At 35.2% G+C, this 26,561-nt stretch overlaps 1 protein-coding gene and 1 non-coding gene across 2 annotated transcripts in view; one reads left to right on the top strand and one right to left on the bottom strand.

The window, feature by feature from the left end:
• Positions 1-9,164: 9,164 nt before the first annotated feature.
• Positions 9,165-26,561, bottom strand: part of SCN9A (sodium voltage-gated channel alpha subunit 9) — a 150,089-nt gene continuing 132,692 nt past the window's right edge. The window contains exons 22-27 of the mRNA XM_068544959.1: positions 24,198-24,479; positions 23,354-23,407; positions 22,298-22,435; positions 16,753-16,857; positions 15,104-15,374; positions 9,165-11,792 (exon numbers count right to left, since the gene is read on the bottom strand). Of these exons, the coding sequence (XP_068401060.1) occupies positions 10,600-11,792; positions 15,104-15,374; positions 16,753-16,857; positions 22,298-22,435; positions 23,354-23,407; positions 24,198-24,479 (2,043 nt within the window). The 3' untranslated portion in view covers positions 9,165-10,599. The remainder of the gene's footprint in view (positions 11,793-15,103; positions 15,375-16,752; positions 16,858-22,297; positions 22,436-23,353; positions 23,408-24,197; positions 24,480-26,561) is intronic.
• LOC137765597 (U6 spliceosomal RNA) lies at positions 16,960-17,065 on the top strand. The gene has a single exon (XR_011074240.1). It is a non-coding gene; the product is annotated as a U6 spliceosomal RNA (small nuclear RNA).

The raw sequence follows: 26,561 nt of genomic DNA, 5'->3' as shown, positions 1-26,561 counted from the left end.
GTAAAATTCTCAAGGAAGGAATTAAATCAAGTTTGTGGAAGCTTTCTAAATAAAAAGTCACCTTATTCTTTTCCTGACTCAGACTAAACTAGTTAATTTGTGGAGCGTGAAACCTGACTGCATTTTGGAGCCTGAAAACTCTTTATTTCATTGACCAGAAGATGGAGCCATTATATAAAGAATTTTTAAAACTTGCCAGCCAAAATGGAACCACAAATTCTCTCTTTACTATATTATTATTTTAAACCATTTTATGCAATCTGAGTTGGCTGAATGTCATTTTGTTCTTAACAATGGAAAGGAGGTAACATGTTTTAACCTCCCATATGCAGAGAAATAATATATTATTATATTATTACTTTCCAAGTTTTTTTTAATATACTGCTCACTATTATCTATACCTAAGAACAGGAGACAAAATAGAGAAATTAAGTGTCATATTCAACTAAGTAAGGTCACACATTCAGTAAGTAGCAGAGACTGAGACCCAAAGGAGAGCTTCCTAACTCATAGCTCAGGCACAGTCTACTGGATCTCCCAGCTGGCACTCCAGCTTATACCAATCAACACACACTTGAAACAAGCCAGGACACTGAGGGAATGAATGTTTTTCTTATGGGTCAGTTTTAGGAGGAAACACTGAGAATCATGTGCAAAGAATATAGCATCCATGGATTAAAGTTCAGAGCAACTTCTACTGGTTTTCAAACTTAGCTGTGCATTAGAATCACCTGTGGAGTTCTTAACATTCCCAGCACCAAAGCTGCACTCCAGACTAATTAAAGCAGAATCTCTGGGCTGGGACCTAGGCATTTGTTTTAAAGTCCCCAGGTGATTGCCATGTGCAGTGAAGTTTGAGAAGAAGGGATCTTTACCAGTGCTTTTCCATCTGTAATGTGTACACAAATTACCGGGTATCTGAAGCATCCCGCTCTAACTGTGGTCACTGGATGAAAAACCTCAGCATCATCTGGGAACCTGTTAGAAATGCAAATTTGGGGCCCTACCTTAGATCTAGTGAATCAGAAACTGGTCGTGCAACTCAGTGATCTGTGGTGATCTGACACATACTAACATCTGAGAATCACTGGTCTAACTTAGGACCAATCTTCTTCTCTTTTTATTCCTGACAGGTGAAGACTCAATCTCCCAAAGGGGTGGAACTCCTTCATTACCTCATTGATATTTTTTCCATTGAAACTGATCCATTTTTTGTTTTTCACCAGAGTTGCTAAATACATAGACACATCCTGTTACTCACTTTTTCTTTCAATGCCTGCTCCCTTGACGTCTAAGATGTTAATGTTTGGAGGAAAGGGTCAAAAAAAAAAAAAAAAGAGCTAGCAAACAAAGCAAGAAAGAGGACGAGAGAGAGGGGCTCCAAGAGTTTGTTTGTGCACTGAACTCTGATTAATCTTCCACTCTAAGGATTCTCAATCACTCTAATTGTATACTCTGCATATAATTGATGCTAGCAATAAAATTTCCAACATCTGCAAGACATCCAGGATATTCAGAATATAGCCATGATCTTAAGAAGCAACTCAACGTTTAACCAAACTCTTGTTTTGTTTATTGCTGAGGTTTTGGGTGGCTTTTTTGACTACCACTCCCTGAAACAAATGAGAGATGTGGTCTCTGGAATCAGAGATATCTGGATTTGAACTCTCGTATTATCCTTTTCGTGATGTATAGCCATGAGCAAGTTACCTAAGTTTATGTCCTCATCTCTGACATGTGACTATCAATTTATGGGTTACTCTAAGATAGGAGAGACTGAATAGAAATTTTCCACTCTGTTCTTGGCGCATGATAGATGGCAGTGGTGTGCCGGAGCCAGCTTGGACTGGCTGGAGGGACCCGTGGTGCCCATCTCTTCCCAACTGTTTACAAAGTCCGTTGTGGACATCTCATTCCCCAGCTTCTCATTTAAAATTTTTTTATAATCTTGTTCACCCCAACTTTTATCACTGCTGTGGGCAGATGCAATGTTAAATAATTGCGAACAACCGCAGGGTAAAGGCTCTTTGCACTGGCTGAGCTCTGAGGCAGGCCAAAAAAGACAGCCGTGCAAGTGGATTTACCAGGGAACTGCCACGCAATTTTCTGGTAATGGCTTTTGGGGAGCTCCAAATCTGTTCTCCCCTCCAGTGTCTCTAGGCTGTAGGTTTTCACTGTGATTGTAGGACTGTTGGTTTTCAAAGGCTACTATGAAGTTTGCTGTTCTTACTGAGATACAGCCATTTTTCTTGAATAAATGTTCCTTTGGTTAATTTTGGTTAATTTTCAAAGTTCTGAAAAAGTTGGTTTTGACCATTTTGCTGGTGCTCCTATTCATTTATGGAGAACTGGATTTTCAGAAGTCCTTACTCTGACATATCCACTGATGTCCTGAAAGCCCAATTTAAATATATGCAGAAAATGCAAGCATATACTTCATGAAAGAGGATGTTCAATTTGGCTCCTTAAGTTCCTATTCTTACACTATCTACTCTGCTATGTGCTGGAAAGGTGAATTTCGTGACAGGTGTTTAATCGTCATATTAAGCCTTAACATACTTTTCATTGATTCGTGCAACATAGCTCTTGCATGTACTATTCCTCAAAAATTTTTTGCACTAAATGACTGATACTTTTAGTTGTGTGCCAACTTTGCAGCATTTTGTAATGCTGCTCACTTTCTCTTTCTTAATACTCTCTTGGTTCTCCTTAAAACTCTCTGTTTCATGTCTCAGCCTGCATATGCTCTTCCTGGTTCGCTTAGTCTGTCTTTAGATTCTACCATCCCTACAAAGCAATGACTCCTGGATATGTGTCTCTAACCCTGATGTCTTCATTGAACTACAGGCTATTATATTCAATTGCCTTCAGGACTTTTTTCTTTGACCTATAGTACCTCAAATTCGACACATTCAAAACTAACTCTTACTCACTTTTCAATACTCAGCTCTAGTCTACCCTGGCTAGATTTAACTCGTCTTCATCATGTTCGCATGGTACAATATGGAAGTAAAGCATCGTACTATCATTGTTGACTGATTCTTCCAAGATACAGTAGATGCTCAATATAATTTTATAGAATTTATTACTGAATCCTAAATTGAGAGATACTTCAGAAAATGCATAATAAATTGTTGCCCTTTAAAGTTTCTACCACATATTTATGTATTTTGGATCTAATGAGTGCCAGTCTCTTATAGATGAAGAAACAGGCTCAGAGAATAGAGTACATTGTTCAAGTTTATAGTCACATTGTTAGTAAGTGACAGAAAGATTTAAACTCATGATATTATGTAATAGGCTGCTGCTGTGTATATGTGTGGATATTTATATTTTTTGGCAATTCTTAAAGGCATAAGATGGTATTGCACTCTGAAAAGCAGAGCTTAGATTTCTTTAAGTGCTTTCAAAGTCATGTCCAATTTTCTTTATTGATCTTGTAAAGAGGAAGAGATTTGTTTTGTTAGTTTTAGCTCTGAAGATGACAGATACAGGGGAGAAAAAAAAGAGTTCTCTTACTCTTGAAGGAGATAACTAGACAGGAAGAAATGCCAATGGGGGAAAAATGCCAACGGCTGCCATTTTAAACTGCCAGAATGATTCCCTAGCTTTGTTCGGGTCAATGGGCTTTGTTTTTCTATAGAAGCATTGGCTTCTCAAGACCAAACTAATCATGCCCATTATAGCTTTTGGCATGAGAGTTAAGTGAAGTTTTAGCTTTATTTCAAAGGAAAAATTTTGAATATGCTTACCCACATTCACTTCTTGCCTGCAGTCATTCTTCAGATTTCTCATATAGTCTGTCGTTTAGTATCATGAAGCTAAAGTAGATCGTTTCCTTTGTTCTCCCTGGCTCCCTCCCAGATCGCTTTCTGCCCATAACCCGGCTCTACACTTGGTATTCTGGCCAAGGTTTGTAGGAGGCAGACCCATTTACCTCTCAAATAAACAGACAGTGTGTGATTCCTTAGAGATAAACAACTTTTCTTTTAGTTGCAAGTGTCAGGGCCAAATTAGATGACTCTAAACCAATTTTCAATCTTTGTGGGTCGAAATGAGATGGGTAGGGAAAGATGAATTTATAAAAGAAAATACATTAGGCAGGAAAATGAAGCATGGAGGAATTCTTTTCCCACCTCTGTTTCCCCCAATTCTTCTCTTAACAGAGCTGATTTTATTGAAGGCATCAACTAGAACCAATATATCAAGACAGGCTGAGTTGTTTAGGGAGATTACAAGAAAATTCTATCTTTACTGTTTTCTTAAAGGGAGTCAAAAGGAGATATTGATATTTAGAAGTTTGGTAGTTGTGAGTTTCACAGGATTTTTAAGAAAAAAATATGTTTTCTGTGGAGCTTTGATACCTATGTCTCATTCATCTTATTTTATTACAAAATTAGTTCTTAATTTCCAGGATTGGGAAGAACATCAAGGACAATAGTAATATCCTAGCTTCAAACAGAAGCACACATTTTAACTATAAATTTTAATCTTTTCTCATTAAATATTTGGCCTGAACTGCCAAAGTGAAATAACTATTCTGTATTCTTGATTTTTAAATCACTTATTTGTAGGAGTGAGAAGTAAAATACCTATTAGGGATGAAAAGTTAGCTCCAGAGTGATTTTTCTCTGGCAAAACAGCTTATAAATTATTAGAATGAATGGCTAGAGTATTTCTACAGTTACAAAATTTGCAGTAAAAGAATCTGCACAACCTCAAGTCACTGTCTTTAAGTTATGAACCAAAATTGTGAAGCTTTTGAGAGTGGAATGTCCTGATACTCTTGCAAAGTATCATAAAAGAAAATAGTATATAACATAATAATAGAAGAAATAGTAAAATATAATTTAACTCATATATACATGATTTATAATGAATGATAAATCAATATAATATTACTCTCTGATATTTATAATCATTCAGTTGTCATCATTTTTGTCTCTCCTCAAAATCTCCACGAGGGAAGGGATTTGTCTGTTTTACAGTGTCTGAAACAAGGACTGGCAGATTGAAGGTGCTCAGTAGATATTCACTGAATGAATGAACAATTCACATATGACGTTTAGTTCTTTTTGAACATAAACTGAATTTTGCTATGTTTGACTCCCTTGAAAGTAATCAGGAGTCAGAAAAGCTTTTAATTCATGGATTTGTTTCCGTAGGCTGAAGTGGAAGTGAAGGTGTCAGCAGCTCTAAAACTCTGCAGAAAGACAAGAAGTAGATGGGGTTTGCGTGACTTTTTGGGGAAGGTTGGAAAAGTTCACTTTTTTGTTGTCTTAATTTGTCAGGAGTCTTTCCCAGACCTTGTCTTTGAATTGCGTTCTTTTCCCTCAATACTTTACAGCAGTTTTCTTTGGTAGTTCTCTTTTCAATTTTGCTAGGGGTCTAATGCAGTTAAAATCAATTTTATTAAATTCCCTAAGGTTATGAAATCTCAGTTTGTTCTGAGTTGAAGTATTCCCATTGGTGTCACCTGCTAGTTTGTACGGTATGTTGCCTTTTCAGACTGGTTTCTTTCACTTCGTTAATACGGTTTGTCTTTGCTTTTGATTATTTTGATAGGCCCATAGAGATATCCCAAGGTGTTGCTAGTCACCTAGTGGAAATTAACTAAATAGAAGTCATATTGTCTTGTATGAATTACAACCAAAACTAGCACATGCCAGCAAATACAGCATCCAGAACAGGAGTAATTTTTCCTCAATTCCACTAGGTTTTCAAAATTGTTAACAAGCTCTGAATCATTTCTATACACTTATTGTCTATAGTTTTATCTATGACGTTTTTGCATTTAAACTGCTTATAAAAATATATATTAAATATTTGACAATCAAGCTAAAGCACATGATACAGACATGACGCATGCCTCCTAAATCTCTTAAAATTGGCTTTCTTTTCTGGGACGGATTAATTGTTAATGTAGGTACCTAATTATACAACTCTTAGAATAATAAAGTGTAGCATGTTTGCTCTGTTGCTTGTTTATAGCTCTCAATTATTCATATTTCTCTTCCTGTATGCATTAAATGCCGTTGCAGCAAAGGTCTCCTCTGCTCTAATCAGTATGCAACTTTTCCCTCCCTTGAGAGAGATTACTACCGTGCACTCTGCAGCTCATTTTGCCTGGATTATGGTATAATGTTATCTACAGCAAGGAAGAATTGAGCTGTTCTGTTGTAGGAACTTCATGTGATTATGTGATTGCCAATCAGGTTGAGGTGATGGTACTGTTGAGGGACTATAATTTTATTCTGCAGAGTGACTATCACAACTGCCAGTACAGAGATTCCCTATGAATATTTTATACCTTTTTAAACGCCACTATACTAACACACAAGGTAGAAATAGTGGCCCAGCTCAGCAGCAATTCTTTATAGTATATCTTATTTAAAGACAAATAACAGGACTGGATGCTCACAGCTAAACTAAAATAGAGGTTTGGATTGACTATTTAGTTAATATGGGAACTACTACCTCCAAATACTCTCCTGGAAAAAGCTAAACCTTTGTAAATACAGTATGCATGTTTTCTCATTTTAGCATGTTGTTTGCATTCAAAATCTAAAAAAATAGTTCAGTTTAAAAATATTTTGGTGCACTGAATGCTCACTACATACCAACTGGATGCGTGAGACTCTTTGGGATACTATATTTACACTTATCCATATAAAATAGAAATATCATCATTTAACATTTATGGAGACTGCATTGTGCTCCTGTATGATGGAGAGGTAGCTTGGGGTCATACTTTTAGCGGCGAATTGGCTGTCACACTAACTACTATTAGTAATATAAATTCTTGATTCTGTGTTGTCAGGCACTGTTCTAATTGCTTCATGTGAATTTTCTCATTCTACCCTTATAACCATATGGCAACATAGTACTATTATCTTCATTTTACGGATGAGAAAGCTGAGGCACATAGGTTAAGTAATGTATTAAGGAAATTTGAAGAGTCCTGGCTTAACTGGTATCCAAATACAATTCTGGATCTAGAACCCAAGCCCTCGCCATTATGTATGCTATCTTACCTCTCAACACTATCACACAAAAAAGATACACACTGTCATTGTGTGGCTAAATGTTTGTATATTTTCACTTCCTGACTCAATTTTCTTCTCCTGCACAAACTCTATTGTGGATTTCAATGAATTCCTTTGGAATTCTATAGTCTTTATCCCCATCTTTCTTACCCTGGAAAACTTCTCATGGAAGACATTTGAGGCTGTCCATTTTTCAATAAAAAGAAAAAAGTTATCAGTAGCTACAACTTATTTAGGGATGCACTGAATTGATCTCCTTAAAGATTATTTTCACAAAAACAGAAAATACATGCAAACATGATTTTATTTTTTTGATGACTTTTATTTTTAGATTCTATTACAATGTGTAAGTCTCAAGTATAACTACAATATAATTTTTGACAAACATTTTGAGCATTCATAGATGTATGAAATTTGTAAAGAATTCTATGTAAACAGCATTATTATATTCATGGCTATTCACTGAATTTTATGAAGCAGTTCTTGATTATTTTCCTCAAGAATATAACATAATAAACCGCAGATATTAACAGAAATTGATGGCCTCTATACATAGGTCCTAAACCCAAGCCAATTACTTGGGCATTCTAATTTAGCTGGCCCTTTTTCATCACTCCCACTAACATTTCTCTGAAATTGCTATTTAGAACTGCTTTATTTACATATGCATTTTATCTTAACTCTTTTTAACAAAGCTATTAAAATTCTATAAAATCATGCTGAACATTTTGGGTTGAGGTTTTCAACAATCAGCATTTAGAAACAGCCCACAAATCACTTATATCTTTTGCAAACTATGTAACAGTCAAAAAGGTGAAGTGAGATTCTCCCACTTTTGTTCAAATTGTATGAATGGATTTGTGTTCAAATCTGTTCACTTCAGTTTTATTCCAATTTAAATTTTACAGTGTAACTGCCATTCTATATCATTAGGTTAAATGAGTTCAATGATTGTGTGACTTAAATATTAGCATGACAGTGCTTTCTGAGGGTGGTATCTTATGATCAGTACCAAACAGTAATCTACATGAAAAGAGAAGTCTAATTTTCCTTCAAGCTTGTACTGTATTAAATGAGCTCTTGGTTCCAAATATTATTAGTAATTGATAAAAAGTCACAACTAGACATTCCTGGGAAAACATACATATACAAAACCTAACCATGTTATATTTAAAAAAAATTATAGTTCAGCATGAAATAGAAGTGTGACTTTGTAAGTTTTTCTTTTTTTGAAACGCTAAGAAGAAATTGTGTTGAGGAACCAGTTGCCAATATTTTCTTCACATAAAAATCAGGCAATGTAAAAACATTAGTAGTAAATCACACATAAACCTACCCGCTATATATCTTTTCACTGTATTATATAAATATGCAAAGTGCAGTTATATTTATATGGATTTAAAACGATGAGGATAAACTGCATTCAAATTTAAGGTAATATTAATTTCTTAATTTAATGTATTAAAATATCTTACAAATGTAATATATTTTGTACGGTTCTCTAATTAAATTGTCAAAACCTATTTTCAACAGACTTAGCAGAGATGTGATGCAATGCTCTACACAGTCTAGGAAAACACTGCATGGTATCTTATATATTAAATAAAAAAGAGGCTCAAATAATTTAAGATGAGTGATTGAACTTAGGTGTAAAGAATCTTTGGCCCTAGGTTTAATTTCATATGTGCCTTAGGACAGATGTCTAGACGTGATAATCTCCTTCACAGATGTTGTAAAATACATCACAATTTAAAAACATTCTACATAGGAAGTTCTGTGGAAATGCCGCTTTCTTTGTTTTTATCTGTCTTTCTCATTTCTGTTTCTTTGCCTTTCTGCCTCTCATTCTCTACCTATACTTCTTCATCTCTATAGGTATGCTTTAATCTCCTTTATTTTAAACTAGCTAGAACAACAAAAAAATTGCTTTAAGTACTTAATATAGAAATATATTTATGTTCTTTTTTCATTTAAGAAAGCAAATGAATGAAATATTGTTGTATATATTTGCTTTGAAAACTCCCAAAAAATCTTCTAAATAAAATTCTTTCTACTTATGTAACTCGATTTTTGTGTGTGCATGAATAACTTGATAGAAGAAAGATCTTATATTCCTGGAATAAACTCATAAAAAATACATCATGGCTGTTTCTTTTCAAGCCACTATTAACAAGGATTTTTAAAAAACTAGATTCATAATCCTTGGTAGAAGGACAACAGCTAAAGCAAAATGAATGTGTGCTTGGTAAACTATAAGCTCAGGATATGTTATTGATTGATACATAATATACCTCATAGTCATAGAATTTTATGGAGAAAGTGACATCTTTCTCATTTTGTAGATGAAAGCATAAAAGTTCAAGAGGATGAATGCTATTTCATCCTTTTCACACAAAAGTCTGTGTTGAACGCATGCCATGTGTTATGACTTGAAAGCTTGCCATACACACTTAGGATGGTATGCAGGAGACACAGTTAATACTGTGCCCAAGTCATTATCTGCTCAAACATGTTCCATGCTATCAAATATCTATCTGCATATCTGGAAGCACTCCACTGAAGAGAAATATCAACTTTGCTTAGTGCTAAAGAATGACTCAACACTGAATCAGAAAGCAGAAAACTGACAAAAATGACTAAGAGTTGGGTCATTATTGGTATTTTGGGGCAGCACAGTCCAGTGTTACACTGTATACATAAAAGTGAATAAAGTTTTCTTCAGTTGCTTCTTTTCTCAATTACCTTCATTTTTTTCTTTCGAGGAATGTGATACGTACTTAAAATAATTTTTTCATGTTCCACAGTTATTGTATGAACAAAGAAGGATATAGAAAAAGGCAGTCTATTAAGCACAATACTCTAAAGGTAACTCTTATCCTAGTTGGTATATGAGTCAAGATGAATAAAAAGCATTCGTTGAACGGACTAGCCTACGTGTTTTTAATCCCATGGCATTTAATAGGCACATATAAATTGGTTTTGATGCAATATGAATAAATTTAAGCACCTCAAAATATAGAATGACCACTGTAGATGGATAAAAGAGTCTTGCCCCCTAATAACAAGATGTTTTAACTAAACATTCATTACTAGTATTCATTCCTTCTATCAGGGCACTTCATTGCAAAGCCAAGGGAAAATACTTTTGTAGATATCCAAATGATAGATACTTGCGCGCATGCGCGCGCGTGTGTGTATTTGCATGGGAAACATGAATGTTTACAATCCTGTGAAAAGATGACAAGGTAGATGTGAACATTTTCTACATGGTCTTCTAATTTATTAAAAGTAAATAAAATTAAATCACCTTTGTTTGCTGTAATCAATAATCCCTGTACAGTTACTCTTTAGAATTCTTATAGATTCATTTACCAATGCAAAAATAGCCACTGCTAATGCTGCCCACCTATGTTAGAGAATCAGAGCTAGCGACTGCACTGACTTTGAGACTATTTTGATAAAAAGAGTTTTGGCATAGACCTCCTTAAAAGAGTCTTATTAACACAAATATATCACCTTCACAGGCTGTAAACAATATATCAAAAGTGAAGCTCTATTTTTTGCCTTCCTTGCCATCTTTTCCTTTGTCTTCCTTTTCTGTTTTGTCTTTTTCATATTTCTCTTTGTCTGGTTTTGTTACACTATCATATGAAGGTGGAGAGATGGTGGATGGAGTTCCATCTGTTTTTTCTGGACTTGAGTTCTCATTAACGTTATCAAAAACCATATCTTCTTTATTGGGCAAATCATCATCTCTGTCACCATCTTTTATGTATATACTTGATATGTTTTTGACATTTTGCCGTAAGCGATAACGTCTGTAAGCACGCTGAATGACAGTAGCAGACACATCTTCCTGTTTTCGTTTTAGTGTAGTTGTGATGGGTTCATAGGACACTTTAGAAGGATTTGCAGACATGAACCTTTCTTCCATCTGTGAACGAAGAGAGTCCATCTCTCCACTTTCACCCAAAACACGCTTTGTAAAAGCAAATAAGATGTCGAGACAATGGATCCGGTCCCCACTGACCATGGGCAGATCCATGGCAATGAGCTGGGCTTTGTTTGGTTTTGCTATGAGAAGAGGAGGATCCAGGGCAGCTGCAAAATCAGAGAGTTTGCTATATTCTATAAATTGGGTGGCATCGGGATCAAACTTCTCCCAAACCTCATAGAACATCTCAAAGTCATCCTCACTCAGCGGCTCAGTACTTTCTTCAGTGGCAACACTGAAGTTCTCCAGAATGACAGCGATGTACATGTTCACCACGACCAGAAATGATATGATGATGTAACTGACAAAATAGAATATCCCCACAGATGGGTTCCCACAGTCTCCTTCAACTGAGCTTCCAGGATGAACTTTTCTGGGGTCACAATCAGGTGGTGCACTGTTGAGAATAGGTGCTAACAATCTATCCCAGCCACCAGAGGTGGTAATCTGGAACAGGCAGATCATGCTGTTGCCAAAGGTCTCAAAGTTGAACATGTCATTAATTCCAGCTTCCTTTTTAACATAGGCAAAGTTGGACATTCCAAAGATGGCGTAGATGAACATGACCAGGAAGAGCAGGAGGCCGATATTAAACAACGCAGGAAGGGACATCATCAAAGCAAAGAGCAGCGTGCGGATCCCCTTGGCCCCTTTGATCAGACGGAGGATTCGGCCAATCCTGGCAAGACGGATCACTCGAAACAGGGTAGGGGACACAAAATACCTTTCTATCAAATCTGCTAGAAACATACCTGGTGAAGAGGGAAGGAATACAAAGAAAATACTTAAATATCCATGCCACAGAAAATCATGACTCTAAATAGTTTTTTTTTGTTTTTGTTTTTTTAAATTTTTTATTTATTTATTTTTGGCTGCATTGGTTCTTCGTTGCTGCGCGCGGGCTTTCTCCAGTTGCGGCAAGTGGGGGCCGCTCTTCACTGCGGTGCACAGGCTTCTCACTGTGGTGGCTTCTCTTGTAGCGGAGCACAGGCTCCAGGCTCATGGGCTTCAGTAGTTGTGGCTCGTGGGCTCCAGAGCGCAGGCTCAGCAGTTGTGGCACATGGGCTTAGTTGCTCCGCAGCATGTGGAATCTTCCCGGACCAGGGCTTGAACCCGTGTCCCCTGCATTGGCAGACGGATTCCCAACCACTGCACCACCAGGGAAGCCTCTAAATAGTTTTATGTGCCATCTTACCTCTTATGATTTCAGGATTGTCATTTTACATTGAAAGCAATTTCATAACAACCCAAGGATCGAGCAATCCCACAGGAAAATGGTTAGAATTACTATTGTGAAATTTTCTCTCCCTTACTAAGTTTGTAGATCTTATTTCTTACCTCCACAACAATTTTTTTAATTGTAAGGATAGAAAAATTAAAGCTACACAGTAAAATGCTAAAAAGAAAATATAAATCACCTGAAATAACAACCAACCATTTACTACTGTTAATATTTTGTTGAGGATCACTCCATGTTTCTATGCAAGCACACAAACATTTACAAATGTAATCATGATATAGGAGCTTTTTTATGTCATTTGTTTTAGTGTTTTAGTTACTTCATCATATGGTATGGACATATTTTCATATAAATGACAACAGAATAATTCCTTATAGTTGTATAATGTTCTGTCAAAATAACCATATATTGAAGAATTTTATGTTGTTTCCAATTGTTTTGGTTGAGACAAATATCCAAGCAGGTATATTTTCTTTTAGTTGCATGGGCATATTTTGATAATAAGAGAAGGTAGCTCAAACAGTATATTTCAAATTTTGTTATATATTGCAAATCTATCTCCAGCAAGTTTGTACAAATTCACACTCCTAATGATAGTCTATGAAAGTGTTCACACTCCACATGCTCCCCAGTGTTGTCATTCTTTATAATTTTACCAAAAAAACTTTGTGATGTTTAAAACATCTCATTATTGCAGTTTATTTGCATTTCTTTTGGGAAAAAATAATCCAAATTTTTTTTATTATTTATTGGACATTTTGTATGCTTGTTGACCATTTTCAACTTTCTCTTTTTGGCCTAGTCTAGTCCTTTGCCCATTTTTCTATTGGGAGATTTACTATTTTCTTATTGATTTATGAGGACTATTTTTCTATTACAAGTGCTAATCTTTTGTTGGCCTTAAATGTTACATTAACAATATCCCTGTTTTTAATTTGTCTTTCAACTTTTTTTTTTTTTATTTGGTGCTGGTAGTGAGTTTTCCTCCATAGAATATTTTGATTTTTATGTAGTCATATCTATTCTTTTTTCTTCATGGAGTCAAGTTTGTCATGAATAGAAAGGACTATTCAAGCTCATGGTTATAAATCTATTTCTACTAGAATCCATTTTTTTAATACATTAATTTTTATACATCAATTAATTAATCTTGATCCATGAGATCTTTTAACTGAGTAACTTAGTAATTCTCTATATATTGATGTTTAATTTTGGATTATTTATTTGAATCCATTGAGCTTTTTAGTAAACACTGTTTTACTTCATCAATGTAATAATAATCTTAATATCTAGCAATGTAAGTCACCCCTCATTACTCTAATTTTTCTTCCAGGTGAATTTTAGAATCATTAGATTTATATCACCAATTTATTATCCCCACTACACAAAAAGACGCTCATGTTCTCATTGGGATAACACTGGAATTATAGATTAATCTATTAAAAAAACGGTCATGATTACAGGGAGACCCTTCTTATCCAACTACAAGAAAAGCCTTTCAATTATTTAAACCTTCTTTTGTTTCTGTTAGTTTTCCTCATAGAAGCCTTATACATTTCTTGTTAAAGTTGTTACTAGGTATTTTACTTTATTTTTATTGGAATTGTGAATGAAATTTTTCTTTAGGCCTATTTTCTAATTTTTTGCTCCACATATAAAACAATTACTAACATTGGTACGTGCAATTTAAAATTTGCACCTTCTGAATTCTAATTGAATCCATTTTTTCCAGTTGATTCTTTTGCATTTTTAGAGTGCCATAATAAGATCTGAAAATGAAAATTTGCTCCATTGTTCAAATATATGTACCTCTCTGTTTTCTTATCTAATTGTATCAGCCAACACTGTTACAAATAGAGGTGATAGAGGGACACTCTTTTCTTCTTCCTAAGTTAACTGGAACGCTTCCACCATTTTGCTTGTTGTTAGTATGTGATTCCTACCTAAATTTTAATTTGTTTTTTTATATATTAACTTTAATGTCACCTCTGGTAATAATACTCCTTTTTCAAAAATTGATTTTGAATCCCTATTCTAACTTATACTAGTCAATATGGCAGTTTTAGGTTATGTGACTTTTAACCTTTCTTGTCCTGCCTGTTTCAGCATCTCTAAATTGAGTTTGTATTAAATAATCCCTACAATCTCTGTCTAAAATTCATAATTATGAAAATAAATGCAATCCTAAACTACTGGGCCAGGCATGTACAAATAATAAAAAAACAAGAGGATAGAAAAACAGCTATGGTAATGAAATGAGAGGAAGTATAAAATCACATACTGTGATTCACAGATATGACTGGGGTTGGTTGAGAAATGATTACAAACTTGACAAGTATGAAGCCAAAAGGAATGAAGCTGGCATTTCTTCAGACCTTAACTTTTCACTTTGAGTTCAGGAAGAATTTTCACAAAGAGTCACCGATATTCTGGCTAGTTATATTATCATTAATCAAAGGATAGTTCTCATATGTGTAAAAACTAGAAGTGATTTCAGATTCTACATTGGTCTTCTAAGACATACCTACCTATAGACCCAGTTGCTACCTTTGTGAAGGGTAATCTTGGAAATCAAATATCAAGGAGTTTTATGTGCTTCCAACAAACAGAACATGTGTGGCTTTGAGGCTTGTTGTGTGAACCTAGGAATTCTGACACAGAGGTATTTGTTTTTTTTAGTTTTGTTTTTAAGGTTCCTTCACTCTTTCAGTGTTACTAACTTACTCAAAAGTAAGTTTACATTCAAGAATTCAGAAACTTCTCTGAGTATGTGTGATGTTTAGTTTGATTCAAAATGGAAATCTGATTAATAAATGCTCTTACCTACAATGGAGAGAATCACAACCACAAAATCAAAAATGTTCCATCCTACAGTGAAGTAGTAGCATCTGAGGGAGATCAGTTTCAGCACACATTCTCCAGTGAAAAGGATAACAAAAACCACATTGACCCAATATAAAACTTCAGTCATGTATGCACTTTGTCCCTCTTTTTCTACCATCATGGTTATCATGTTGAGGCAGATAAGAACCATGATGGCGATATCAAAAGCTTGGTTTGTTACTAGGTCAAATATACATCCTTGGAATTTGTTCTGCAAAGAAACAAAAATAATAGGAAATGTACAGTAAATTTTGCAAGTAGTATCCATAAATCATTACATTAGTAAAAAAAATTTTTTTAAGGTATCAGTCTTCAAAACTTGCATAAATTATCCCTGGTCATAGGTTCTTGCTTTGTACAAGAAATATTATTAAATCTTAGAGTACATGAAAACTTTTTGTTGTTGTTGACTTTCAGTATACCAAGTCTTCAGCGAGCCTTGTAAACTAACATTTGCTTTTAAGCATAACCACCCCTAGTATGTTATATAGGAGTTGCCAGGATCACAAGGTAATTTTTACTAAGAAAACCTCAGCTCTACTACCTAGAGTATTTCAAGGTAATAAAATGATATCTCTAAATTTCTACTTTGTCACGTTATTTTGACTAATATGTTGGCACTGTCTTGTACTGATATTACTGCTATAATATCAGATCTATATTTTCCTATCTCTTCCATGTATAGATTATACATTTCCAAATATATCCATACTTAACACATCACCTTTCTTGTCAGTCTCACTGATAGTATTATGCTTTCCAGGAAACCTAATTTCAAAATCACTTTATTAGTTGCATAGGCAAGTTTTAAGGCACTGTATTCAAAGTCAAGTAGTGTACTGAAAAAATTAAATACCAGAGCTTTAAATTCATACATTATGATTCAGTAGGGTCTGGGTGAAACCTGGCCATGTGTCCATTTAAAAAGTGCTGGGTAATCGTCATGTAGCCAGCTGGTACGAAGTGGATTCCCATCTTTAGGATGCTCTGTCTGCAGCCATGACTTTTGGTAAGGTGTGTTATGTTGAACAGAAATTGAAAAACATGTAATGCATTTAAAATTATTTTAATTGTTAGAGGAATACAAACTATTCTTTAACTGCTAAGACTCACTATTTACATCTGAGCCTATTCTGGTCTTTGACACTATGGTAAGATAAAGTTTAGATTCATGACCAATCCAACTGCTTCTCTGGCTATTTGTTGTAATATCAAGGATCTACAAGGTTAGTTTCACCTGACTGATAGACAGCCATCATTACATCATAAAGCCATCAAGAAAATCAAATTTCAATCAAAAGTACATTTTATTTTGATTCTCTATAGGCCATTTGTACTAATAGTAAGTTGTATAGCTAAGGTAGAGATAAAAGCATATATAATTATTTTTCATTTTTATAGAAAAAGAAATTATATGAAGGCATATTACGAGCTGTGACAGTGTTCAAAATACATATGTTCAGTTTTATAAGAATTTTTCTTCAAAATATTAAAATATATGCATTCATGTTTAAGAAATAATTATATATTAAAGATGAATTGAAAATAATTTTAAAATTTACATGCTAAATATATATATATTTTTTTACCCCCGGACGAGGTATTGGCTTTTGTGGTTTCTTGGATCCCAGCTTTTTCATTGCATTATAATATTTCTTCTGTTCTTCTGTCATAAAGATATCTTGACCTCCAAGGTAAAGAAATAAAAAATAAATCTAGTTAAAACCAGAATCATTGCCTAGATCTTCCTTCAGATCATTATTCAGGTTAAAAATGTATTCATATAGAAATGAAATGTTTTCTCGTTTCAGTAGCACATATATTAAAATTGGAACCATAGAGAGATTAGCATGGCTCCTGATCTAGGATGACATGCAAATCTGTGAAGCGTTCCGTGGTTTTGGTGACAGATGGTGACAAACGGTAACTAGACTTTTATGGTAATCATTTCACAATGTATGCAAACATCAAATCATTATGTTGTATACCTGGAACTAATATACTGTTATATATCAATTACACTTCAATTTAAAGAAATGAAATGCCTTTTATTATGTGCAAGGTAGCTGTAAATCAAACCTGTCTTAAAGGATTACCTACGTGTAGGCACATGACTCTCCGTACGTAATGCAGTATGCATAATACATAAAATATATGGATTACATGCAATAATGATTGGCTCAATTATCTTTTAGTAGCCTAACCTGCTATCTCATTTTATCTGTTACTTGTCTCACCAGACATTTCATTGCTAAATAACAAATATATCAGGAAGGGTTATAAGAAATAAAAGTAGTGAATGATAATTTGGCTAACGTTTACTTATTAGCCATACTGACTCATAAAGAGTAGGGAGTAGGGGCCAAAAGTGGTAGCTAAAATAGTATTATTTTTATATTCACTTGTATTCATTTTAATATATCATATTCCCTTAGCAGAATAAATGAATATAGTATATACATTTATAGCACATATCCATAAATACTGTATATACACACACACACACACATATATTTGGTACACATATAATAAATTTATTTATTTATTTTAAAAAAAAACCTCTTTAGTTACCTCTTTAATTCCAAACAAGGAATTTCAACATAAACACTTTATTGGGTGTAAACATTACATGTAATAGAGCTTTAGATGCTGAGAAAATTACCAATAATCCAGGGTCTCTGACTTGAAGGATTTTCTAATTGAATATACAACATATAAGATTCAACAGTAAATAAACTAACATCTAAATAAAGTTTTTGTTCCTTTCTACACTGTATAAGTCTAAATCTCACAAAGGAGGCCTAGAAGCTTTGCTTATTCTTTTAAACTGTTAATTTCTTAAAATTATCTATAATTTATACAGATTCATGCATATTCCTCATCAGTCCACAATATAAACTTTTTAGTTATGGCATAAATTAGTACAATCCATGTAATTAGGAATTTATTTGGGGGAATTTACAGTTTTGAAATCCTTACTTAACTTGTGGGGTCCTGGAGCTAAGGTGATCTGTTTATGGTTTCCCTTTGGTTTTCCTGGATTGCATTTTCTTATCAAATACCTAACGATAACCAGGCTTCCCTTTCTGTCTTATGTGTTTTAATTTACATCTCCTCTAATTGATAGGCAGTCTTTGTGCAATTTTGGCATTCATCTGATCTATTGATGCATGAGAGAGAACTTTCATGCCAATGTTAAGAGAAGCCCAGACCCTTTATTCCTCAGTGATGAGGGTTGAATATCACCGCAGGTCAAGAACTTACAAGAAGCTAGGAAAACACTGGGAAGATAACTCTGAATTAGAGGTAAAAATCAAAGTAGCAGGTTTTGTCTTCCCTTGATGATACCCTGGTTGTCAACATAATGAAGGATGGGATGAAGCTAAGAGGAGATTACAAAATGCTCCAGTAGAGAAACTTGTGTTGTCATTTTATTTAACTGTAGCTTATATAGACCTTGTAAAATGCACCCCGTTAAAAGTTAGGTGGCAGACATTCTGTAAGTCAGGCTGGTCTTTACACTCTATGTCAAGGCTGTATTACATAGTAGTTAAGAAGACCCCAGTTCTGGTGTAAGATCATCTTCATTCAATCCCCATCTCTGTTGCCCTTGGGCAAGTTTTTTAATCTCTTTAAGGTTATATCATCTCATCATTACAAGAGTAACTACCTCATTGGTTTGTTGTGAGGATCAATTAAGATACTCAGTAATTATTTATAACTTCCGTTGTTGTTATTAACCTTCCAAACAAGGTTATAGTTACTGAAAAGGGTTGATGTTAGAATTTAGTCATATGCACCCAGGTCTGTACTAGTCATTTGTGTAAATACATTGCATATATTTCCCTTCTATAACTTGAACTCATTAATAACTTATGTTCTAATTTTCAGAAGTATATTTTCTGATGAACTATTAAAACCCAATTATCACATGGATTTGTTAAAGATGAAAACAGTGTGTATAAGAATGATGGATAGCTGGTAAACTAGTAAAGTGGGGGTGGTGATTAGAAAGAGGTATGGGAATTTGGCAGGGTCCTAAACCAAGACCAAAGTGTTGAAGTTAAAAAGCATTAAGAGGCAACATTGCATTGTGGAAAAAATAGGCTTTGCAGTCAAATAGAACTTTGGATCCTGACCACCAATGACCTACTACTTGATTTGAAACAAGTTGTTAATCTTCTCTAGGCCTCAGTTTATACACTTGTATAAAGATAGCACTTTCATTGGTTTGTTCTATGGATTAGATGAATTCCTATAGAGGCCTCTAGCAGGAGACCTCCTCTGTAGTAGATTATTAATTGATCTGTTGGTCCTGTCTTCTTTCATTCTCTTAGTAGGTTGGAAAGAAACCCTAAACCATTCAGAAAGGGTCAGAAGATAAAAAGCAGCTTAGAATGCAAATGAAACACTGGAAGAATGGTAGGTGATAACTGTAGCTGTCACTGCTTTGAAATTAGTAACTTTCACCTGACGTTACTGGTAATGGTGTCTACCCAACCCTTCTTCCTGCAGTGGCAATTCTTGTTGTAAGAATAACATTCAAGAGCAAGGGGATCAAAGCAATTAGGGCTGTGACTGTCCTGTCATGTCATACTGCTCTTTCTAGATACACCTATAATTTATTCTATACAGGGAATGCTGGAGAACCATATGTATGTGCTTATATATCACATATACACGTATATAATGACTAAAGTAGGAAAAAAAAATTGGAAATTAGGGTATAATTTGTGAAATTATTTTCAAGATTAATTATTAATTATTCAAGATCCTCTGCCTAAAGGCATGAATATATGATAATGCTAGCTAAGTTTGACTGTCAGATATAAAATGTAAGAATGGAACATGGAATTTTAAAAATTCTTTGAAAAATAAACACCTGTATTTGGAAATGTAAGCATAAATAACATTTAATATTTACTACATTTTCCTTCACCTGAGAATAGTCAATCATGGCCACTGATGCCATTTCACTGCATGTACCCCTGTCTTTTCTTAGATGCTAAGCCAGTACCTGAAATCACTTCCTCCTGGTATTCCAGCACTCACCCTTCAAAGGTCTCTTTTCCTGTGGGTGGTGCTACAGCCACAGTAACTCTGTTAACTTTGAGAAAACTGAGGCTTCTTAGACATTTTTTTCTCCTGCAAATCACAAACAACACTGTAGACCCTACCCCTTAAAATCTCTTAACTGAATGAATCCCCTATTCTCTATTGCTGCAAATGACTAATTTGGAGAATTAAGTGTGGTCTAGGTGGCAGGTAAAGCAGGGTCTGACCTAGTCTTTGGTCTCTCCCCAGTCATTCTCTGCATCATTGTTAGGTTAATTTTTTAATTAAAGCTGAGTTTTCATAATCTCTGGGAAAAGAGACCCTGGAGTTAGATCCATGACGAAGCTACTTCTTAGCTATCAGACCATGTGCAAGTCATACAACCCCTCTGAAAGGTGAAGTGGGGATACTGTGCCCTGTAGACTTATAAAATGTGACGAAGATTACTGTGTAAAGTACTTTACACACGATCAGACATGTCATCAAATCTTAACAGATGTCTATGTCCTGCTTATACGTTCTTCCGTACTCAAAATACCTCAGTGACACATCAGATCCTACTGAAAAATATCTAACATGGCTTTTCAGATCTGCTCTCAAGCAAATAAAGACCTCATCTTTTCTATTTCTCTTCTCAAAACTCCATCCAAACTGGATGGACTGCTATTTCTCCTGCACTGCACCTCCTTTGCCAGCATGGTGCATGCGCTCACACACTTCTCTGACCCTTCATGTGGCTTACTTATCCTTCTGCCTGCCACTTGCTTTGTGTCTTTTCATCCATCTTCCAAGGCCTGCTCAATTGTCACATATATCATAAAACTTTCTATAGCTGTATCTAGTTTTCCTCTGACTGCCCATTTACATTTTTTGTTGTTGATTTTCTTACTGCATTTATCACTATGTCATATTATAGTATTTGGGGGTACAGCATAGGAAAGGGCCTAAGTAATATACAAGGTACATGGGATCAACTACCGACTATTAAAACCCTAACACTTACCAGGTGCATAATCGTGGGTAAGTCACTCAAAATCTCTGTGCCTTTCCTCATTTATGAGACAAAGTCTATAATAATAATTCCTCTCATGGTTGATGTTAAGGATTAAACTGTGTCCAACCCCCCCCACCCCGCCAAAAAAAGAGAAAAAAAAAAGGAGATATGTTGAAGTCCTAACCCCTCGTACCTCAGAAAGACCTTATTTGGAAATAGTGTCATTGAAGATGTAATTAAAATAAGGTCATACTGGAGTAGGGTGGGCCCTTAATCCAATATGACTGGTGCCCCTATAAGGAGAGGAGAGAGACAGAAAGAGAGAGAATGTCATGTGACCACAGAGGCTGAGACTGAAGTTACGCTGCCATAAGCCAAGGAATACTTGAGCTACCAGAAGCTGGAAGATGCAAAGAAGGATCCTCCTCTAGAGACTCTGAGGAAAGCATGGCCCTACCAACACTTTGATTTTGGACTTCTAGCTTCCAGAACTGTGAAAGAAATCAACTTCTGATGTTCGAAACCACCCAGTGTGTGGTACTTTGCTATGGTAGGCCTAAGACTGATACAGTTGATGTGAACGTTAATGAAACAAAGATCTCAGGGGAGTGTCTGAATTGCAAATCTTAACTTTAATTACCTGTGTCATTTCTTCTGCTATAATATAAACTCCTTGAGCTCAGGAAAGTATCTTCTGTTGTTCTCTTTAAGTACCAGCCCAATACATACCACACAGAACAGTGGCTCAGAACAGAATACAGTAACTAATTATGAAACATGTTTTGAGTAAATAATTAGTTCACTGAATTTTCTTAATCAATCCTCTACAGGGAACATTGGAAAATAAAACTGAATAGTTGATGTATTTCTTAAAAATAATTATGACTTAGGAGATGATTATTTTCTGTGCAGAGATGAATGAGATTAAGCATATCCATCATTATATAGTAACCAATTACTTGGAAAATTAATGAAATTCTAATGAACTAATTACTAACTGACATCAAATTAAATTTCACATTGTATTTTTGGAAAAATAATTGTTCCTTTCTTTCAGTGCAATGACAAAAACTTGAAATACTTATCTTCTTTTTCTGTTGGTTGAAGTTATCTATGATGACCCCAATGAACAAGTTCAAGGTGAAGAATGACCCAAAGATGATGAAGATGACAAAATAAATATACATGTAGAGGCTGTATTCATATATGGGCTGCTTGTCTACCTATAAAATTAACAAAAGTTAGCAGTATGTTGACAATAAAATTCATCATTTTCTTTTTCACATGGTTTGACAAGGTAATTCAAACAGTGCTATCATAGGTAAACGTGGTTTTTCAGAAGCCATAGTGTTGTCAAGGTTCAACATAATCATTCTTAAAAATTTATTCAACACTAAATAAATATTTATTACATGCTTACTATGAATATAATCTTCAAATTACTACAAAGGGCTTATCCACTGTAGTACTTATTCTCAGATTGTAGGACAGTTTAGTAAGTAAATGACCTAGTGCATAATTTTTATTTCCAGAAAAAAATAGTAAAAGAGATGATATCACACTTATATAAATCTTTTTTTTTTTCATTTGATTACAGCAATGTCTTCTGTGGCTTTTGTGACAATATGAAATAGTCAGCAGTCTTCAAACTTACTTAGTGTGTGACTAATTTCGCATAAACTCTTTCAAGGAACTTTAAAATATAAAAGCAGTAAAAACTATGAATAAAATATGTTATTTCCTTTTTATTTTGAGAAACAAATATTTACTGAGCACTTATTATTGCTAGGCTGTGCTAAGCGCTCTACTTAACATTTTCTAGTTGGATCCTCACTCAGAACAATCCTATGAGGTAGGCGGTGAATTATTTTCTTTTCATAGATCAATAAACAGGCTCAGAGAGATAAAGTAATTTGCTCGAAGTCATATGCAAGCTTGTCTGATATGATACAGCCAGAATTTAAGCCAAGCTCTGTTTCCAAATGCTGCACAGGTAACCACGAGGCTACCACCAGGTGGGTGTTCTTCAGTGTGTGTGCACATACCAAGGGCTCCTTGGAGCTGCTGTTTGAAAACAGCCTAACTAAACTAAGGAACTTTTCAAAATTGTAGAGTTTAGTGTTATGTTTACCAATACTTACGTTAACAGAATCAACTGCTGCATACATAATATCCATCCATCCTTTAAATGTTGCCTGTAAATATAAAATTTATAGAATCTGAACCTCATACTTTAAAATAGTCACAAGTGAGTTTAGTGTGTTTAATGTTACAGCATTTATTAAGTAATACTAAATTAGTGAGTTTTACTATACAGTCCTCTCTCGGTATCTGCAGGGGATTGGTTCCAGGGCCCCCCTGAAGATACCAAAATCTGCCCATGCTCAAGTCCCTTGCATTAGGCAGGTGCGAACCCATGGATAAGGAGAGCCCACTGTATTTCAAAATACCAATTTAACATAAGATGCTGTGTCAAGGGAAAAAAGGGGAGGGACACATTACAAAGTCACATCCTAAATCTGACTCCTAGTTAATTATTGCCAGGTTGTTACAACTGCCTGTGAGTTTTGTACATGAACTTTTCATTATTTTTCCGGCGGGGGGGGAGAATTTTATGAATAACAAAGGAAACAATTTTTCTCCATATCTTAAGGATTCTCCATACCAGTGGGAAGTCCTTCTCATTTCCCTGTCGTGTAAAAGTGCAGTCCAAAACATGACTATTCGTTTTTGGACACAGTATTCAGATGGCACAATGGCAGGGGCTCAGGTGACTCCAAAAAGGTGGATTAATAACTCTAAAATGCAACAGAACCCATGTTCTGTTCTCATGTTTATAGGCACATGTTCTAAAAAGACCAACTCTATGTTTAAAGTCACAAAGTACTTTATCTTTAATTTTTAGTTAATAATTATATAAATAATGACAGCTCCTCCATCCAGTGTGCACCAAAATGTCAAGCATTCATAAAAGGGGTCACTTACAACTTGAAGCAGAGACAGGTAACCAAGTCCAACATTATCAAAGTTCACTTTCAGGTTCTTCCATCGCACATTTTGGCTAACATTCATAAGTGCGAAACACTCAGAACGATTTTCAACTTCACTTGTAGGAAACGGTGACCCATCTGTGGTGTTAACACACTGATAGAACTTGCCAGCAAACAAATTTACTCCCATGATGCTAAATATTAGCCAGAATATAAGACACACAAGTAGCACATTCATGATGGAAGGGATTGCACCTATGAGTGCATTCACGACCACCTAGCATTCAAAGGAAAGAAGAGAATGATTAGGATTAGTATGAATGTTAAATGGGCAACATTAATGAAACACAATACAGAATTAAAGAAGTTAGAAAAGCCACCCTTACATGTTTAAGACATAAATCAACCAACCAACACGTACTTATTGAATGCCTACTGTGTGCTCATCGGGACAAAATGAGACAGGAGCCCCTCGATCAATGAGTTTACAAAAGTACATGAGGATCACACAGTGAAACTATTAGCAACAATACAGAACAAATCACTAAGATTATATGACAGTTTAAATAAATGAAAAAAATAAATAAAAAGAATAAACCAAAAACCTGATATATGTAAGGTGAAGTCATAAAATCTGCATGCTCTAGAAAAGAAAGAAATTTGTAAATTTAAACAATTAAAATAAGTAAAATGTACATTTAAAGGTTCATAGTCCTAGAATTACCAGTGCTAAGATTCTCCCATATAGAGAAACTACTAGTACATATAAGCTGGAGTTAAGATTGGGAATCTTTTCACGGTTTGAATCCCGTAGATTTAACTGGTTCTGCTAGTTGTGTGATACGTAAACTTAATTAAGACCCTGGGACCTCTGTTTCCTCATCTACAGAACGAGAGCAATCTTTTCAAATTTATTATTCTAACTCTAAAAACACTTTATACATAAGCCCTTGGCTAAATATAGATAGTGCTGGCCTCAATTAAAACAAAAAATGCAGAATAGTTTATCTTTAATACTCCCTTTATTTCTGCTTTTCAGCATTTCCACTACTATTGATCACCAGTGCCTCTTGCCACCCAGTGCTCCTTCATGGCAACCACTGTAGCATTTATCACCCTCCAGATTTTCTTAATTACCTCATCTTTCCAAACTTACGATCTTCTTACAGTTGACCTCCACTCTGAATTTGAGTGCAAAGGTGTTAAAGAATAACTTGTTAAGTAAAGAGCACGTGCTGCCTTTTTTTTTTGCAATGTATCAAGCAGGATCCCTGACTACTTCTGAGATTGTCTAGAGCAGGAGTTGCCAAACATTTTCTTAAATATTTTTAGGTTTTGCGGATTATATGATTTCTGTTACCACTATTCCATTCTGCCCTTGCAGCGATAGATCATATATAAACAAATGGGCATGGCTGTGATCCAATAAACTTCCTTTACAAAACAGGCATCCAGCCTGTAGGCTTTGGTTGTTGACCCTTGGTCAAGAACAACAGTTATTACCCTGGGCTTCATGGGTAGACATGGACCTGTAGAGGTTCCATGGGGGAATGAAATCATATGAAGAACATTATTATGGGTATGCTTTCTTTACGGAGAAATGACTTCTACTTTTATGAGATTCTTACAGCGTACATGACCCCCAGAGGGTTAGGAAGAACAGAATTAGAGAGTAGAATTCCAAGTGGTCAGCTCTTTTTCAAGCCTACATTTTCATCCTCATTTCCTGCTACCCTCCCGCTATGCTTATAACCTAGGCACGCCGATCCTTATAGTCACCGCTCAAACACACCTTGCCTAGTCAACTCTGTCCGCTACCAAGTTGCATCTCTGCCTGGAACGCCCACCTGCCTGTGACTTGGGGCCCATTCTTTCAGTCATGGCTGCGAGGTCACCTCCATAGGAAGCCCCTCCCAGACCTCCCCAGGCAGCCACTTTCATCTCTACTCCCATAGCACTGTGTGCTTACTGTTTTATAGCAGATGCCACAGAATAACTACTATTCCCCTCTCTGTCTCTCCATGACCACTGTCCTGACTCACTCTTGGGGGACTGGGGTCTATTTACCATTGTACACTTTTTACAGTACAAAATTTGACACATGGTTTTGGTGCTGAAAGAATGTGCATAATGATGAGTCTCTGAGGGAGATGGATACATATCGTTCTGATGAGAAGCCATTTGGAAAAGTCAGTAAGTTCAAGAACCTCAAGCCTTTTTAAAGGAAGCTAACTACAAAATGCCTCATATGCCAATCATATTTCATTTATTCTTTAAAACGATCCTGCAATTTGAAGAAACATCCCTGTTTCGCATGGCTAATAAACGTAACTAAATAGACATACTTGTCCCTCCAAAT

This window comes from Eschrichtius robustus, chromosome 5 (assembly GCF_028021215.1).
Source record: "Eschrichtius robustus isolate mEscRob2 chromosome 5, mEscRob2.pri, whole genome shotgun sequence".
NCBI lineage: Eukaryota > Metazoa > Chordata > Mammalia > Artiodactyla > Eschrichtiidae > Eschrichtius > Eschrichtius robustus.
The sequence above is the reverse complement of the archived record's forward strand: the minus strand, read 5'-3'. Positions and strand labels throughout refer to the sequence as shown.